Genomic DNA, 20,128 nt, shown 5'->3' with positions numbered 1-20,128 from the left:
TCATCTTCCCTTTGTAGTCTCCCTTCTCTCCTGCCTTGGTTCTTTAACTCAAGGTTATCATACTTGAGCCTTATTTTTGTTCTTCTCTGCTCTCAATAATTTATGTTATCCTTTCAGATGATATATTTATTTAACAAAGAAGAACTCTCCTTTCTCTTTGCTTCTCATACCACTTCTTTTTGAGGGCAATGCAAATATTTTAAATAGGACTTCAATTTGGAGAAATTTTTACAAGTCAGCCAAAATATCCACATTCGATATATATCTAAATAAGAAGATGAAGTTTGGGGAACTAAAATGTCATTCTCTGTTTGCTTCTGATATGTATTATGTTTTAGGACCTCACTTCTTAAAGCGAGTGGTCCAGCAGCATTAGTATCACCTGGGAGCTTGTTGGAGCTACAGACTCTCAGGGCCATCCCCAGGCCAACTGAACTGGAATCTGCATTTTAATAAGATACCCAGATGATTAGTGAGTACATTACAGTTGGAGGAGCACCAATTCCCTCAGACTCATCTCCTTGAGACATTATGTAGGTTCTCCAGTAGGAAGACTGTGGAAAACATTCTGTATGCTCAGGTTAGATTCTTCCTTAGGCATCTTGAATGGCCTTTTTATGGACTCATTAGAAGTCTGCTACATAGAATAAAAATGAAGAATCACTGCACAAGGTTTTGTCTCCCCTTTAATTATGTCTGAATTTAATTTATAATGGTTCTGGACTATAATTAGTACATTAAAAATTGATTTACTATTCATTTATGAATACATTTAAATTGGGTACTTGTGAACAAAAAATTTTCTTTAATATTATATACCTATATGTGGCAAAGTAGCTTCTCTATAGAATGTTTATTCTGCCACAGATTTTGAAAAAGGCTATAATCACATCATATATCCATAAAGGAACACTAGAGTTATGTTCTTCTTTTTAAATTTTTCGTTAATATAGACCCTATTTGATCTAACTGAAATGGATATTTCATCACTGGCTGCATGTGTTGTCACATTCTTGAGAAAGAATGTAACAATTTAAAAATAATCTCATCTGCTTAAGAACATTAGTGTACTATCTGAAAGGCCATTTGGGGTTCGATTAAACAAAGTAATTAAAATAAATTTATGATTTGTTCTAAAACTTGAGCTGAATTTAAGATGTATATGATATTTGCTGTTATATTTTTAAAGAAATACTGTAATCTTTTGTTGCCAAAGTCTTGTCTAATGAAGGAAGAACAAATGCTTCTTTGTTTAACCACTCAATGCAATCTTGAAATTAATTTTTAATAAGTTATTGGTTCAGAATTATGTAGTTTCAAGAATTATCCAACCCCCACTCTTTATTCTGTAGATAAATGATCCTCCTTCCTCATCCTCACGGCTACAGTATCGTAGACAGAGACTAAACACTAATTTTCCTTTAATTTGTTAGTCATTCCCAGCCATCATGAGTAATAGCAATTCAAGTGATTTCACAACACAAGCCCAAGACTGAAAAGTTCCGTTCCCATTGTTGATGCTGAGGGTCTGCTAGATACTGCGGGATTTATCTTGAATCAATAAACACAGTCCAGATTTACAGGAGATTCTCACCTCAAGAGCAACTGTTCTTGTTGCTCAAAGGAAAGCCATCATGCTTGTGTATAGTAGGGGCTCAGGCACAAATGTTGGTTTATAATTTTAGGTGTCACAGTGTAATTGCATTATATCATTTCAGTTAGCTTAAGTTTCATACCTCTAAGATTGTTGTATTCTGAAGCGGGAAATAGTTTTAAAAAACCTTAAACTAAGATTCACAGTTTTTACTGGCTATCATTTTATTTTTTTAAATTAAAAAAAAGATTTATTTATTATTTATTTATTTTTGGCTGCGTCGGGTCTCAGCTGTGGCATGCGGGCTCTTCGTTGTGGTGCGTGGGCTTCTGTCTAGTTGTGGTGTGCGGGTTTTCTCTCTCTAGTTGTGGTGCACAGGCTCCAGGGCACGTGGGCTCTGTAGTTGTGGCTCACGGGTTCCAGAGCACCTGGGCTCTGTAGTTTGCAGCACGCGGGTTCTAGTTGAGGCTCGTGAGCTCAGTAGTTGTTGTGCGTGGGCTTAGTTGCCCTGTGGCATGTGGGATCTTAGTTCCCTGACCAGGGGTCGAACCCGTGTTTCCTGTATTGTAAGGTGGATTCTTTACCACTGGACCACTAGAGAAGTCCCCGGGCTATCATTTTATGTCATCATCATCATTGCTAACACTATGCGCACTTTCTATATGCTGCAGACAAACTAGTCTAAATTTCTTTTACATATCAAACCATTAAAGCACACAGGAAGCTTTTTAGGTACATAATATTATTCTCATTTTAAGAGAAGGAAACTTGCGACTCAGGAAGCTTAAACAACTAGTCCAATATCACATAGTTAAGAAAAGGTAAAGCTGGAACCTAATGGTATATGAATATAATTTACTCACTTCAAATTTGTGAGCATGAAGAACACATACTGTGAACTTATTCTAATTTGGGGGGTGGGGAGAGGAATGCCTTCTCTTGTAAGACAATTACTTTTTGCATTTGTTTATCTATTTACTTACTTTTGCTTTCTGCAGGTTAAAAGTGTAATGGCATTATAAAATTGAAATCTGTCTGAAGTTATCATTTAGAATTTTTCCTTCAATTTTAAGAAAATTGTATAATGTATAGTTGTATATTATAATGAAAATATAATTTTATACATGTATAATATAATGAAAAAGTAGATCAATAATAGCTCAGCTGCAAGTCTTGCCTTTGGTTGAAATGTGATTTTTTAAATACAGTTTTATATTCTGGGGGCACATACTTCACACTGAAGACAATGGAAAATCTTTCGAATTTTGAAGAAACAGAATCCAATCAGAAGACTGTTGTCATTTAAACGAGGGATATGGAGTCAAGGCAGGTGGGTCAATGACATGGGAAAAAAGTGACTGATTTACAAAAGAAGTCTCAACAAGGGCTCCTCAATAACAAGATACATGAAGAGGGTGAAAGATGTTACAGAACCCTAAGTCTTGAGCCTAGGTAAATTTAAGAACGGTGGCGAGAGAAAGGTCTTTGGAGAAAAATGATGAGTTTAATTTGGGACATAGACTCTGAAGGAATGACAGGATATCCAATTTGAATTTATCCAGTGCTTAGCAAGGAAGGTTGAAACTGTAGAGAGGCCAGGGTGGGTGTGAGAGTTGGTTAAGATGTCCTTACCCTTTCCAGGTAAGGGTCCAGCGAGGGCCTCCAAAATGGTTAGAATGGGGTTGGCCAGGTGGGGGCAGCAGAGCATCACCAATTGCTGAGGACAGCTGGCCGGGACAAGGGCACTGACACTGATGTTTGGACTGATGCATTCTCATTTGGAGGCAGGAAGAACTGCAGCTAGCTAAGGACCCAGAGACAGTGGGGCCCTAGAGGTGGATCACCTGGACAGTACAAACATATGGAAGCCGAAAGATGGAAAGATTTCTAGAAGGTCAGGGGAGAGTAGATGTGTGAACAGAAGCAAGTAACTAGGGAATTTGAAGAAAGTGATTTTAGAGGAGTAGTGGGGACAATAGATTAAAAGGGATTAAGCAGGGAATGAGAATGGAAGTGGAGAAATATTTGTTTCAAGTTTGCCAACGAAAGAAGCAGGGTGATAGGATGGTAGTTTGAGGGGGAGGTAGAATAGATGGAGGGAACTTTTTTTTTTAATGTGAAGTGTTCTTGTGAATGTTTATGAGCTGAATGGACTAGTCTTATGAAGAGAATAATTGAAGATGCCAGTGAGAGAAAGAATGAGGGGATAATTATGAAACTACCTCTTAGAAGAGTTGGGATACAATCAAGAGGTCTAGTGGAAGGCTTGGGTTGGAGGAGAGTACAGATGATAGAGATTTTGTGGATTTTTATTGAGTGCCAAGTTTGCATAAGTAAGCTGTGTTCTGAATGTTCATTACTTATTTGGAAAGCTTAAACCATGTCCTCTGGGAGACACTGTGGTGCTGTGGATGTGGCATGTGGGAAGTGGGATGATTCTGGAGTGAGCTCTTCAGATAGCCCTTAAGTTATTAATCACCTCCTGTTGATAAATGTGCATATAGCCCGGAGTTATATAACTTATTTTTCACTCTTACATTCTCTTTCTCAGAGATGTTTTACTTTTTTTCTTTCTTTTTGATTATGTTTTTAAAAATTTTTATTGCAGTGTAGTTAATTTACAATGCTGTGTTAGTTTCAGGTGTACAGCAAAGTGAATCAGTTATACATATACATATATCCACTCTTTTTTTAGATTCTTTTCCCATATAGGTCATTACAGAGTACTGAGTAGAGCTCCCTGTGCTATACAGTAGGTCCTTATTAGTTACTTATTTTATGTATAGTAGTGTGTATATTTCAATCCCAATCTCCCACTTTATCCCCCCCATTTTACTTTTTTTTTTTAAAGAGGTCTAGGGGTAGGATAAAGGTTATGAAATGGCTGCTGTGGATCCTGGAGGATGGTCACCTCATTCAGCTCAGGAGTCTAGGACGGTTTCCTGGAGGAGTGATTTTTTTTTTAATTTATTTATTTTTATTTTTGGCTGTGTTGGGTCTTCGTTTCTGTGCGAGGGCTTTCTTTAGTTGCGGCAAGTGGGGGCCACTCTTCATCGCGATGCACGGGCCTCTCACTATCGCAGCCTCTCGTTGCAGAGCACAGGCTCCAGATGCGCAGGCTCAGTAGTTGTGGCTCACGGGCTTGGTTGCTCTGCGGCATGTGGGATCTTCCCAGACCAGGACCCGAACCTGTGTCCCCTGCATTGGCAGGCAGATTCTCAACCACTGCGCCACCAGGGAAGCCCCATTTTACTTTTATGTTTAAAATATTTTTAGCTATATCAAAATCTTTATCCTCATTGTTGCAGGAACACTTTAATATTGAAGGACTGGTATTTAGTAATCAGTTTTTAACAGTGTCAATAACTTGGGTACTATTCCTGGAACCCAGGTGTTTCCAAGTTGGAAACTTAGACCATTGGTTATCAATCTTGGCTGCACATTAGAATCACTTGGAGGGGTTTCTAAGCAATAGGCATGCCTCACCCCACTCACAAAGATGCTGATTCAAGTGGTTTGGAGTGGGCCTTATCAGTTTTTTTAAACCAGTTTCCCAGGTGATTTTAATATACAGCCAAAGTTGAAAACCACTGACTTAGACCAACAGCACTTTTACTATTAGGCAACTTGTTCAATGCATCATTTAACATAGGCTGTCCCTGCAAACTCAATATGACTAAAGTAAAATGCATTTCCAAAAGTAATTTTCCCTCCTGATTTTTCTTTGTCAATTGCACTTCCATAAAGGAAAACATGGAAACCTCTTTGATTCAAATTTTGAGGAGTTTCCCCTTCTTAAACAAAAATCTTTTCAAAGCAGTTATTTCAGAGTGGGTACATATCTGCTGCTCCTTTTACACAAAATTTTGGAGGGGGCTAGGGACAAATCATGAATAGCAGAGTTGAAAGGTACTGAGAATTACCTAACCCAATTTATTTGACACGTGAGAAAATCAAGGTGCAGATTGGTTGAGTGACTTGCTGAATAACACACAGGAAAACGAATTACATGCAGGAAGGATAAAGAAAAGGCCTGCATGAAGTGTACTGATCTGGATTAGTGGCCAGGAATAGAACTCAGATCTTATTTTCAGTTCATGGCTATTTTGACCACAAGAGGAAAACTGGTCAGCCTAAATTGGAAGGTCAAAGAAACAGAAAATTTTGTCCTCAAAACATAACTCATTGTCCAGCCCACTGTAAAAAAATAAAGGTCATCTACCATTATTCTCACTGTTATTCTTGATTCCTCTCTGCAAGGCCTAACCACACCATTATGTCTTGGCTTTTCTCTTACCCATCATTTGTCATTTTTGAGCATTGATTACCCAAAGCTTTATGGACCTTTTCTGCTCCCTTTATGCTGAATTAATTCTTTTATTGTTATGTTTTATTAATTTACTGGCAGAATTTTTTCCCACATTTTTATAAGAGCTTTGGCTCTAAAAGAAGCATTTATTATACATGTACTTTAACCCCAAAGGAAACCAGAAAAAAGTAAACTGGAACAAGAAATTAATTTTTAATTTACAGGGATGTTAAAAGATGAAGTATGGTTAGAAAAAAAATTTCCTGAAGTAAAATAACCATGCTGCCATTCAATCCTTGCCATGAATGTGGTTTGTCAAAAAACCAAATTAAATCCATTTAAAAAATGTTCTGTGTTCTTTTAAACAAATATTTTTCTACAATTTAAGCAAAAGGAAAAGAGTCCATTCAAGGTAATAAATATTAGAGTGCTTACTATTTGTAAGGCACTGCGGTGGACCCTGAAAAGAATAGTAAAATGAGTTAAGTCCCTGCCCTTGGTAGAGGGGTGTGTATCTTTTTGTCTTTCAAGAAGTCTTTGCATAAACAAAAATCTGGGGTCTCGGAGGGAATCACATAAATTTTCCCACATTCTTGCCCTTTCATCACCAGCAGGTCATATAAATCACTTGACACCCTTAAAATCACAAAATCCCTGCCCTCCGGAAATTTGTAATCTAGTGGGGGCAGGCAATAAGCAAACAAGTAAAATATGTAAGTGTTACAGAGAAAAATAAAGCAGAGAGGGGGCTTAGGGAGTTCTTAGCATGATGTTGTAGCAATATCAAATATGCTTGCCAGGGAGGATCTTAATCAGAAAGAGACCTGAAGTAATGAGCTCAGTGAAATAAAGGTGTTAGCCAAGAAAGATACCTGAAGCAGAACATTCCAAGCAGATGGAAGAGCAAATACCAAGGCCCTCAGTTGGGAGAGTGCCTGGCCTGTTCAAAGATGAATTAGGGGCTTTGAAGACCAGTGTGGCTGGAATCGGCCAACCAGGGAAAGAGCAGTAGGAGAAAATTTAGAGAGCTAAGACGTGGAGAGGCTTTGCGTTTTACTCTAATGAGAAGCCACTGGAGGATTTTGGCGAGCAGAGTAGTGACATTTTTTTTAAGCCTATTAATAATTTAATAAAAAGCTATGTAAAAAGGTGTGGTCAGAGTGATGGGAACCAGCAAGGATTTCTAAGGCAGCCAGATACTACCAGTAGCAGAGGCTTTTACAGTTTAGGTGGATCATGATCAAAGTTGATCATGGCAGAAGCAGAAACACAAAAAGTGACTACAGCATCCGGTAAAGAGAGACGATTGTGGAATAGGGAGTAGTGAGAAATGATCGAGTTCCGCATACATTTTGTTGGTGGAGCCATCAGGATTTGTTGAAGGTCCAAAGGTGTGATGGGACAGAAAGAACGAGGCTAAACTGCTGTCAGCTTTGATTTGTCACACTCTCAGTATCGCCGATGTAAAAGGTGAAGATCTGTGAACGTTTTGATTCTACGTTTTCATCTCAGACTATTTAATCAGAATCTCCTGGATCGTGGCCTTGGACACAATACATTTAAAATGTTCTCTAATTATTCTTCTAAAGCCAACTTGACATGAGCTAAGGATTGAAACCTGCTGGCTCAGGTCTCACTTGAGTTACATGAAACAGGCCACGCCTTCAGGGTACAAATTAGGAGCACAGCTCTGTGCAAGGTACGTGGGTGGGTGGGCTCGTGAATGGAGAGATTAATCCCATTCCGATCCCTCTCGCAGAACGCAGGAACACTGCAAAGACAACTGAAGTGTGTAGCCAACCATGGAAGGCTTCCTGGAGGAGCCCGATTTTGACGAAGCCTTTCTTGAGCCTTTATCAGGAGGGAAAGGGGTAAGATGAATGGAAAAGAAGATGGGGTGTAACTGAGGGGTGACAAGCACCCAAGCCAGACTCCTGGTGGACGACCCCTCCGCCCCAGACGCAGCCCCTAAGTAGTCGCTGCGCTGGCGCTCCACGAAAGCTACGCCCCTTTCAGAGAAGGACCGGCCCGTTTCTGCCCGCCGCTGCCGCTCGCGTTTCCGGGAGGTCCTGATATTCGACCGGACCCAACCGGATGAAAGTTGCGCGCCCTCTTCCGCTTGTATTTGGGTTACTTATACCCGGCTTGTGAGGAGAGGCAGGCGCGCGCGGTCTCTCTGCGCAGGCGGGCCTGTGGTCCACGCGCGGAGTTATGCCTGTTCGGCACGTCTCGCGTGTCCGGGCCTTGTATCGGCGCATTTTGCTGCTGCACCGGGCTCTGCCCCCAGACCTCAAAGCCCTTGGTGACCAGTACGTGAAGGACGAATTTAGGAGACATAAGACCGTTGGTTCTGACGAGGCCGAGCGATTCTTGCAGGAATGGGAGGCAAGTAACTGCTCCCCTTTTCTTCGCCCCAGATCTTTGAGGTCCCTCAGCGGTGTCCCGGTTTGTCTCTGGGAGAGACCGCCTGACCCGGCTGGTTTCCCCGGGCCGCACGAGCTCGAACACAGCGGCAGCCTGTTCCGTTTGAGTTAAACAGCGCAAAGCCGTTCAAACAACACTTCACAAAGTTACGTCCCAAGCTGGTCTATTTTATCCCACGGGTTCCTCGCTGGAGCACATCCCGTTACAACAGCGTGTCCAATTCAGTTCAAGTTTTGCCAGGCTCTGGAGGGGTGAGGATGGAGGTTAAAAAATTGAGTAAGTCACCGTCAAGTGCTTAAAGAGCTTACCGTTTGGCAGCTTTTTTGTCTCCTCCAATGCCTTGCACGTAGCAAACGCCTGTTGATAAATTAATGGTTTTCTGGTTACTAGTTTTCAGAGTTTTAGAGGCTTGTTTCTATAATTACTATTTTTAAAATCCCAGTGCTCTTTGTTGGGTCTTAATATTCTCAGTTGACTGATACAGAAATCGGATAAGACTGGGGGTAATTACAAGCGGTGGGCAAAAATGCTGGTCAGAGGTAAGTCAGGTGAAAGTTGGTTTCTTCGTAGTCTCAAATCACGTTATTCTGTTGAATTGCTCTGCATCATTGCACTAAATCTTAATCAGGCACATGCATTAGGGATTAACCCTTTGACCTTCCCTCCCTTTTTTGAGTGAAGTCAAATGATATTCAGAGTATTTCATTTAGAGTATTTCGTGGGGTTGGGAGCCATGCAGCACTGCCCCTAGTTATTTGCAAATATCAAGAAATGAATGAAATTGGCAATTAGAGCGACAGGTATTTGAAAGCATGAAGCGGTGTTGGTTTAAGAACTGAGGTAAGTAATTCTTCAGCCTAAAAAGTTGATGGCTATAGAGATTATTGAAGTCTGTTTTTTAAAAAAAAATCATAAAGGGTGAACACAGGGTGAACATTAGGGTGAACACCGAACTTTTTCAGTGAATTGCAGAATTTTTTACTGTAGACTCATTGACGCTTGCAAGAGGGACATTTAGGACAACGGTGAAGTTTAGAACTTGCCTAAAAATCATGTGTATTAGATGTAGTGAGGCTGCCTAGAGCCAGGGAAGTTGAATCTTAAAATGCAGACTGCTGCAGACTGCTTTCTTTTAATATGGTAACTTGGTCTTGAAGCCAGAAGAACTGGATTCAAAGTCAGGTACTGGCATTTATTAAATGTCAGATCACTTTTCCTAGTTTTATTTTCTTATCTGTAAAATCATAACAGTATTTACAATATGCACCTCTAAATTAGTGTATGTAAATGTAAGTGACATCTTTTAAGCCAACTCAGTTTGTGGCAGGACAGGAAGAAGTCTAGCTCTATGTTGGGAAGAAATAAGGGCACTTTGGGAGGTCCTAAGAACTGGGAAGCTTTTTAGGGAAAGAGTAGGAACCCAGAATAAGTTGATAATAGGCTAGAGGAAAGAGACATTTATAAAAAACTGGTTTAAAAAAATGCGTTGATCAACCGAGGAGACTTGGTGTCAGGAGTTCAGCTTAAAAAAAAAAAACAAACCCACAAAAAAAAACTATCCTAGTGCTATGTGGCATTTGGTCTCTGGGATTCTTTCACACACTTCTAAAATTACTTATGAACTTGAATTTGCTTTACTTTAAAAGGCAAAGTTGGGTATGGATACCACTGGAGAAGAGAAGGGAAGGATCAGGAATATGAGAGGACTCAGTATTGGGAGGAGAGTTCTCTATTCCCTTTCATCTATTCCCTTCTGATCACAGAAAACTGTGGCAAATATTAGAGCAAATTCATCGGGGGAAATTTCTGTTCAAGGACCTTTGGGGGAAGGTAAGAGGAAAGTATTTCATTCTATTTTAAGGATAAAAATGTAAATGCATATTTACAGAGTAAATAGTGAATTTGTATAATTCCTTAAAATAGAGAAAAAATGTTAAGTTCAGGGAGGGATGTTCGATAACTGGTTAGTAAAATACCCCTTGTAATCTTATTCCCAGGCCTTTTAGGGGACAACTGTTAAAAGTGGAATTGGGGCTGGGTAGATCAGGGGGTCTTACTTATTATGGCATTTTTAAAGTTCTGACTATGCTCAGTTTTGAAGAATAGCTGTTTTAGGTAATGCTTTCCGTTTTTCTTTCTGTGCCGACCCAGTTGTGGAGAGAAGAACTTCTTACCACTATTTTCTGGGAAATTAGAATAAACGTTGAAAATTAAATAGCAAGTAAAAGACGTTCGTGTTAGAATGTGAGACAAAACACAGCTCCTTAGGAGCCACTTTGAAAAGAATCCGTGTGTTTAATTTTTCATTTTTTTGCCCCATTTATTTATGTCTGTTGCTTTCTTGCCTGGTTTCCATTGTTTTCCTTAAGTAGCTGCTTTGCTCTGTGTCTCTTGAGGGAGGTTTATAGTGGAAGTTTCTGGGAAAAGCAAAATGCTTAAACATTCTTTAAATAGTTATTGATCACTTATTGCCAGGCAAAGCGCTAGGCATTGTAGGACACAACAATGAATAATATATGTATTTTACTTTTATGGTGTCCAAGTTTAGAGTATAATAGACGATTATAGTATGAAAGAGTGTCTCTGAAGTGCTATAGGGGCAAGGAGGGAATGGAGGAAGCTGAGGGCACATGTAATGTCTGAGCTGAGGTTTGAGCAGGTCAGAGTTACCTTGTCAAGAAAAAGACTCTCTAGAAAGAGGGAATAACCTATGCAGAGGTATTGAGGTAAGAAACAGTATGACTTTTTCCAGGATCTGCGATGATGTGTTTAGAATTTAGTGTATTACATGGGAGATAAGGAAGAGATAAAGCTAAAGAGGTGACAAGAGACAGGATATTCTGCTAAGGATATTAGGTCTTTATTTTGAATCATTGAAAGATTTTAAGCAGTGGTGAAAATGATTCAAATTATATTCTAGAAAGATCACTTAAACAGCAATAGAAAGGAATGATTGACGAATGAGACAGATTGAAGGTAGGGAGAACTGTTAGGAGAGATGTAGTAATCCCAAATATGTATGTGCCTGAACCAAGACAGAGGTGTTGAGGATGGAGAGTATGGGTTTTTGTGTTACCCTTTTTAAGGTAGAATGGGGTTTGACTTGGTGACTGATACAGGATTAATTAGAGGGGAGGCCATAGAATGGATAACTCTCAAGTTTTGGAATACAATACCAATAACCAGAATAAGTATCTAGGAGGAGGAGGTGAGGGATGAGTTCAGTATGGTACATTTTTGTGTTAAAAATTGTGGTGGGACAGTCAAGTGGAGATGTTCTGAGATATATTTACTCTGATACTCAGGAGGCAGATTGTGGCTGGAGATAGAGATTTGGAATTCATTATTTGTACTTGATGGTCCAAAGGTGTGAATTAAAGTGCCCAGGCTGGGTATAACGGGGGAAGCTAGATAGATAGTGGTCAAAGATAGACCACTAACATTTAGGAGTTAAAGAGAATGAAGGTAGTAGTGTAGTGCTGGAACTGTTCTGTTCTTTTCTTTTTCTGTACTCAGTTGTTCCTAAGCTACTTCTGCAAGGGAACATACTTTTTCCCTTCCTGATTATGTTTAAGTCTTTAGATTTGTATGATAGTCTTTATCATAATATTTGCTTTTTTGTTTTATTTTGTTGTATTCATTTTAGAGAGGAGGAAATGCTTCAGATTTCATGTAACTGTCCATTTGTAACTCATGTGGGATATCTTATGAGTTTGAAGTGGATCATCAGATTAAAAAATGTATGATTACGTTGCATGCCATCTATATTTAGACTTTCCTTAACTTAATATAATTAAGGTTGGCTGGGTATTTTGCAGTTTTTATAATTGTATGTCTCTCTTACCTAATTTGAGGACCTCATTTTGTTGCTTTTGAACATCCTGATTTGAACTTTGTATTTTAGTTTGTGGGAGAAAAGGAATGAATTACCTCTCTGTTCAATAGATGGATTGTATGTGTGGGGGATCATCTACCAAGTATGAGGGAGTCATCTGGGAACCTCTTAGTTGTACTGTTTATTCTGCATGTTACTCAGTGTGGTGTTTTTGTGATGGTTTATTGGATGGTGATGGTTTATTGAATGGTGATATGTCACACATGTGTGTTCTCTACATTAAGCTTTACCATTTAAAAAATTTTAGCCATACTGTGGTCCTTAACTAATGGTTGAAAAAGGGGTGAAGGTGAGGATTTGAAACAGTATATCCTTGGAACATAAGATGTTTCTTTTTTTTTCTTTTTTTCATTTCTGAAGTATTTGGAAGCTTTTACGATATTTTTTGATTAGAAATACTTAACTTTTATTGGTGTCAGATGTGTTATAACAGTGCTTATGTTATAAAGTAACTTAAGACGTTTTTTAAAATCATAGTTTGATCAACATTGCATATATTATTGACTTTATACTATATTACTGGAACACAGAGGTACGTCCTTTTATTTAAGTGATTTTAAAGTTACTGGAATTTATAGATTTAAAATAATGGTAATAGAATGATAGTATTAATATGCTAGTAGTTATGGTTCTAAAACAGATCTGTGTGTGTGTAGGGGTGTGTGTATGTCTATATACCACACAGACTTAAGAATTTGAAGTAAGTTTTTCCATAGAATTTAATAAAAGGATTATATGTATATGCATAATATTGATTTTACTGGTTTACTTATTATTTTATGAGATAAATTATTTTACGGTTACTTAATAAGAACAGATGTCTGAAATTTTACATAGGGAGTATTAGAATTGATTGAAAGGGGCTTCACATTGCTTCAGTAAACTTGTTTTTTAGGTTAATGCTCTTAAGCTTTTTTGAAAAACCAAAGTAATGTATGTATGTGGTTAAAAAAATTAGTGTGGGAGGGCTTATAATAAAGAGCAATATATTCTTTCTATTCCTTAATTTATCTGTTCTGGGGACATTTTTCATTTTATTTTGGTGTCTTTCAGGTTTCAAGTATCTTGTGAATTTGGTTATCTGTCCAAATTTACAAGTAAAGCAATAAGAAACTGAGAACTCTGCATATAGGTAGGCTTGTTGATTAGAAAATTACTTTTAGGATTACAGAGTTTCAGTAAATCTCCCTTCGATTTGCTTCTTGCTCCTCATTTTCTTTACCTCCCTGGTGTTTGTGTTCAGTTGGTTCTGGCAGTTTGGCTTTATCTTCAGCTGTTATTCTCTGTTTTGATTTCTAAGCTGTGGCTGCTTCTACTGAGGCTGTTTTATTAGTTAAACTTCTCCACCTGATTTCCATTTTGAGAACCTTATTGAAATCTCTTGGCTTCTAATGGCTCCTTTCTTAGTCATTATGGATCGCTCCTTTAAAAGTTTTTCTATTATCAGTTCAGTGGGGTTTCGGAAGGGAGAATAAATAAGAATTAAGCTTCTGTGATTTCTCCAATCTGCCATCTCAAACTGGGGATTCTCAGTTTTTTCATTTTAAAGATGAAGAAACTAAGGCCTGTAGAAATAAAATGACTTGTTTGATGCCACACAACTAGGTATGATGAAAATCTTGTGCTCTCACCTCATGAAAATCAGTTAAGATTTTGGAAATTAATGTTTCCAAAAGACTGTTCAACTTTTGTTTAATGTAAAATGATTATATATTTTTTCTTCGAATTTTGCTTGTTTACTTACTACAGTTTACTTGTGTATTTGGTTTGTTTTCCATTTTTGGTATTTTTCCTAAGGGACAGGGAAGATTTTTTAAATCATGTTTCTATCTACTACACCTCTAGCATAATTAGGAAATGTTTAGGTATTGTTTAGGTAATGATTTATTTGTATGTTTATTAGCTCAAGGTGCTAATTGCGACACATTTCTTTCTCAAAGATTTTTTTCATTAATGACATGAGAATAGAAGTTGCTGCAATGTAACTGTTAAACTGTTGTGCTAGTCAGGCACATATATTTCCTGTGTGATTTTTGGCTTCAGTTGTCTTAGTAGGGGAAGTAATATTTTACCCTTGAAATTACAGATGGACCAAAAAGTTCTCTTTTACGTCTAAGATATGATTATTTTAGGAGATGAGTTAAAACTATATCAAACGGCTTAACCCACTTTACACTTTTCATTGGCACCACTGATTTTTCTCTTTAATCTTTTCGTTTTAGGGTTATGTGTTACCATAGTAATACCACGGACAATAAAAATGCAGTACATTTTATTTCTCTTTGTAATACTTACCATTAACATAAAATTAATAATTCCTGAATTAAAAAATAGTTAAAATAAAAGGCAAATGGAATGTATTTGGGATTAATGTGATAGATGATTGATAGCATTAGTATAAAAAACTTAGCTTGGACTGGGAAAACACTTAACAGCTTTAATACAGGAATGGGCAAAAGGGACTCTAATAAGAGGTCATTCTCTGATTTATATATGAATTTAACTGCTGTGTTGAATGTATATGGTAATAGTGAAAAATTTAAATCAGTATAGATGTCCAGTGATGGCAGAAGAATGAAATTATAATTTAGCCATATGATGGATGGGTTAGTATGCAGCTCTTAGTAATGGTGTTTCAGAAGAATTAATGGTATAGAAAACTGCTCATGATACAATTAAAAATAAACAATGTTTATCTTTGGGTGCTGGGATTAAGGATGATTATAATTTTCTTCCTTGTACCTCAGAATTCCAGATCATGTGCTACTTTAGTAATTATAAGAAAGCCAATAAATGTGATTTTAAACAATACAGTTGGATATACTCAGCATTTTTGTTACCAGTCTTGTGTCACAAAGCACAGGAAAACACATACATGAGTCAACTAGCACCTTATAAATATAGTTCCTAATTTTGCCCTTTAAATTTTGTAGGTTAAACTTAGACTTCTTCATGTTTAATAAATAACGTCAGCTATATATTTTAATTATTTCTTGCTGAGTTTTGTAGAATTAAAACAATCTAAATGTGTAGACTTTTTTATTCAGTATTGTAAATGGCCACTGAACTAAGAGAAGAAATAAAAGGCATCCAGATTGAAAAGAAAGAAATAAAACTGCCTTTATTCACAGCAGATATGATTATGTAGACAATTTGATGTAATCTACTAAAAAACTTCTGGAATTTAAGTCAGTTTAGCAAGGTTGTATGATACATGATCAGTATATAAAAATTAACTGTACTTTTATATACTAGCAGTGAAAACTTGGAAATTAAACTTTTTAAATATCACTTACCATCAAAAAATATGAAACGATTAGGGAAAATTCAGACAAAGGATGTTCAGACCTCTACACTGAAAACTACAAAGCATTGCTGAGAAAGAATAAACATGTATAGATTAAAAATTAAACTTTATCTAGTTACTGTTTTTTCCTTAACCACTAGAAGACATATTTAGAATTTAGAATCTTTAGGGCTCTAAACTGAGATCAGAAAAGAGTCATCAGGGCCATCTATCTGGTATAGTTTTAAGTCTTTTTAAGCAACGTGAAGAATCTTCTCATGTTAATTTCTTAGAGATCATACTTAGTCATAATTCTCCAATAACTTAATTTAATGAAAATTAAGTTGCTACTTAATAACTGTTAGAAATCTATTTTAATTTTTTACTTTTTCTTTGTCTAAGTATTGTAGAAGGTTGCATGAAGGTTGACAGTGTATAAGGACTGGCAGAGGAAATTGGTTAACTGTTGGTTTGTCTTCTGGCAAGTGAGACAGAGAGGATGGAAGGTGGCTTGGAAACCAGTAGGCTTAGGAAGGAAATTCTAGGTAGGTTTGTGCCACCCAAGATTGTCATTGTAAGTCCTGGTAATTGATCTTGTACATTTGGAATTGGACTTTATCAACATACCCAGAGATGATCGAATATTGACTTCAGATTCACACTAACTAAATTTATGTAATACTGAAGTATAAGCTAGAATGCTGATTTCTGTGGGTTGGGGAGTGGGGGCTGATGAAGAGGGCTCTCCTTTTCCAGGAGTCAGAATATTCATATTTAGATCCAGGGACACTTCTTTCAGAGGTGTCTCAGAACTTAGAATTTTTTAGATTTTAGAAAGGTGAGAAGGAGTATGACTGAATTTTAAGACACACCCCTGTGGGATCTGGAGTGGTACCCTGTAATCAAGTACATTAATATTTCTGCAGTAAAGCATTTGACTGTTCATATTAAGCAGAGTAAATAAACGCTTCACATAATTCCATTTAGGTCCGGATTTGCTACCAGATGAGCTCTGAAAGAGCTATTGTTTTTTGAAACTTCTTTGACTTCAGAATTGCAAGTAAGGGATTGTGGACCTCTATTAAGCTTTCTAGGAAACTGAATTAATGTTTCGAAGGTTGCCTGGTAAACACGGAATTAAAATAATGGGAACTGGGTAGGCATGAGAGATTTTTCATCAGGCCTTGTAGTAGAAAACATCCGTTTAGTTTACAGTAGAAAACATTGTGGGTCCTCATGCTTCACTGCCCTTTTTTCCTGGACAGTGCTGAACACACATTAGGAAGTTTGCCCCCTCTTGATACTTTATTTTTATTTTAAGCACATTTTTTCCTGCCAAAGCATTATTATTATTATCAGTGTGTTGACAGATTAAGCTACCTAATTGGTCTTCTGGGCCTGAGAGAATTCAGATGTTTCTTGTTGTGTGTTGATTTTTTTAGCTCAGTTCCCAAGGGAGGATCATATTTGTCTTATTTAGAAGTTTTTGGTCTTCCCTAATCCTAAATTAGTAGAACTTGAAGCATTTCTAAAATAAATTGAATTTTGACTCCTAAGCTTTCAAACACTAAAATACTTATGCTTTATTTGAATAGATTTTAAACATATACATGGTCTATTTTTTTTTTCAAAAAACATTTCATCATTATAAACATAAAAAATAGCAGAATGTTGTATATATTGTATGTTTAAGTAGCAAAGCTTTCTGGACTTTGCTGCAGTGACTCTTCACTTTGCTGAAGATGAAGTTGTCTAGTTTGTTTAAAACTATCCCATTGAATAAAAAAAAATCACACACTTCTCATAGGAACTTTCCCCTTTCCACACTAAGAATGGCAGCTGATGGCATGGCAAATACGTATATATAAAAACAACTATAGGGCTTCCCCGGTGGCGCAGTGGTGCCAATGCAGGGGACATGGGTTCGAGCCCCGGTCTGGGGAAGACCCCACATGCCGCGGAGCAGCTAAGCCCGTGTGCCACAACTACTAAGTCTGTGCTCTAGAGCCCGTGAGCCACAACTGCTGAGCCCATGTGCCACAAAAGCTGAAGCCCACGCACCTAGAGCCCATGCTCCGCAACAAGAGAAGCCACCTTAATGAGAGGCCAGCACACCGCAACGAAGAGTAGCCCTGGATCGCTGCAACTAAAAAGAAAGCCCACACGCAGCAACGAAGACCCAATGCAGCCAAAATAAATAAATAAATAAATAAATAAATTTATAAACAAACAGACAAACAGCTATAATAACATCAGCATGCAGCATCAATGGGTCTAGCCTCACAGCACAGACCCAAAGCTCTAACCCCTCCAAAAGGTAGCTTGTTCACTGCCTCACACTTCCCAGCCTGGCTGCCTACTTATTCTATAAGGTATAAATACGTACAGTTGATAATGCAGGATTTCTAGCCAATAACCATAGTTAACACCACTTAAAAAACACCATGAACATATTTAAATGTCTTTACTAGGCTAAGCAAGATGCACAGAGTGAGAAAAACGTCTTATTTTAAAATATTTGGAAATATATACAACTTTGATATAGTTTCAGGGTACTAATAACACCCTTGGCTACTTCATGTAAACTATTTAAAATTTCTAGTACACTTCTAGAAACTGCAATATGATTATATTTGAATTTTGTAATTAAATGTAATGAGGGCAGAGCCATCTCAAAGAAGTTTATTGTGTTTTTCCCTACTTTGGAATTCATGTGGAGTTAGATACTCAAGTTTATTTCTCTATCCTCCTCTTTCACAACCCCCTTCTTTCCCTCCTCTTGTCATCCTCTTCATCTTCCTTTTTTTAGGCAACATCTGTCTTCTTTGCACCGTCAGATTTTCCTGAGTTGGCTAAACCTTTTTCCTATTTCTCCTTCAGCCTCACTACCTTATTATTGTAAGGCTGCTTTTTTTGCTCTCAGATTACTCCACATCTGTTTGGTCTTCAGTGGAGGTGCCAGGGTTTGTGGATTTGATCTCAGGGTGGAACTCTGAACAGAACACTCCCAATAGAGGCTACTCGGGAGCATTAGGATCCTTCCTGCTTCTCTTAGTTGTTCCAAAATGCTCCATTTCTGGATCATCAGATTTGGATTTCCTTTTCCCAGACATTGTCTTCTATATCTCAGAGCACTTCTTAGAAAACTGCAAAGGAAAAATCAAAAACAAGCTGCAACGCTGATGGGATCTCTTGGATTTTTCTTCTTTTGTACCTCTGGCTTGCCTGCACAATGAAGGCAGAGAAGACCCTTTGCTCTGTCGTTTCTTAGGTCACCTTCAGCCATATTGATTCATTGTTTGCTAGCCTCTGTGTGCAATTTTACTGCACACAGTAAAGAAACAGTTAACAAGAAACCAGTATTAATGATTATGATAGACATACATGTATATAGTTAAGAACTATATAAAATTTGCTTTTCTGTGCCATTTTCAGCTATTGTATTTAATCTTTTTGTGTCACGTGCTAGGTAAGTCAAGCGATTGGGACAAAGATTGTAATAATAACATTTTGGAAGCTTGATACTTTTGTAACTACTTTTATGCTATGAGTGCATTTCTGAAAAATTGTTTATAAGTTGATTTTTAAAAATTTTAACTGTATTTTAAGTATACTGGCAGATTAACTATTTAAAGAAATTCTTTTGTTAATCGTTTTGTAAAATGAATAATCAGCCGATAATTTCCTTCTTTGTGTAAACCTGCATTTGCATACATGAAATTTGTTTTAAATAGGGTTTGTCTACAAATGTCGATGCATGTGTCTAAAAAGAAGAAAATTTAATTTCTGTTTGTGAAGAACAAATTCAGATGGGGCACTTTTGATAAGTAAGACATACCAGATTATTTTAGTTCTATTCTTTTCAACTAAAGCATATTTTAGATAGCATTTTGCTATCAAAATATGCTCTACACCTTTAAGGGGTGACAAGAAGTTCATATGTTAAGATTGAACTGTAGTATATTTTTAAACTATATTTTCTTAAATAGTAATAGAGCTAGTGTGAAGTTATATAAAGTTTAAAAAGTTATTTAATAGTTTTATCTTTTCTTTCTTAAAAGCATAACTGGAATCTCAAATCTTAATGATTTTTTTCTTTAAAAATTTTGCTTTATCTTAGTCTGTACTTATAGAGGTAGATGTATATGTTGCTTTTAATTATGTTTGTTAGCTTTCTGCTTAACTGTAGTTTCGTGATACCCAGCAGTTTACTCCTCTCCTTGATACTTGGATGATAGATAACTCATCCTTCTTTTAGTTTGGATACTGAAATCTTGTTAACCAGTATTAACCATAAGCAGCTATTTAGTCCACAGTATAGCATAAATATGGTATATTTATGATGAAAAAATAAAAATGTAATTGCCATTGTGTAATATTTTAACTGTACTGTGGTTAAATAGACTTTTTCTGCAGGGCTGTGTGGGAGCCTTACTACTATTTGTTATACTGTTTCTCTGGGAAAGTATATACAAATTAAAGTCTAGAGCATTGGGAACTTGGCCCCATCTCTTAGACCAGCTGCACAACCTATTGGATAGTCAGTCGAAGGAGAAGCCTCTGATGATTTAACATGGGTACTATTTGATTCCATGGAAAGTAAAGCCTTTTCCTCGATAA

General features: G+C 37.2%; 1 protein-coding gene across 2 annotated transcripts in view; it reads left to right on the top strand.

Annotated features, from left to right (window-relative positions):
- Window positions 1-8,042: 8,042 nt before the first annotated feature.
- Window positions 8,043-20,128, top strand: part of SDHAF3 (succinate dehydrogenase complex assembly factor 3) — an 87,688-nt gene continuing 75,602 nt past the window's right edge. Inside the window, exons 1-2 of one of the 2 annotated variants that reach the window (XM_082632303.1) lie at window positions 8,043-8,288; window positions 10,091-10,157. In XM_082632303.1, coding sequence (XP_082488429.1) covers window positions 8,115-8,288; window positions 10,091-10,157 — 241 coding nt within the window. In that variant the 5' untranslated portion in view covers window positions 8,043-8,114. The remainder of the gene's footprint in view (window positions 8,289-10,090; window positions 10,158-20,128) is intronic. The other variant, XM_082632302.1, reaches the window with a different exon arrangement.

Source organism: Mesoplodon mirus (assembly GCF_964341445.2).
Source record: "Mesoplodon mirus genome assembly, chromosome: 9".
In the NCBI taxonomy this organism is placed as follows: Eukaryota; Metazoa; Chordata; class Mammalia; order Artiodactyla; family Ziphiidae; genus Mesoplodon; species Mesoplodon mirus.
Note: the sequence above shows the minus strand (reverse complement) of the source record. Positions and strands in the feature narration are given on the sequence as shown.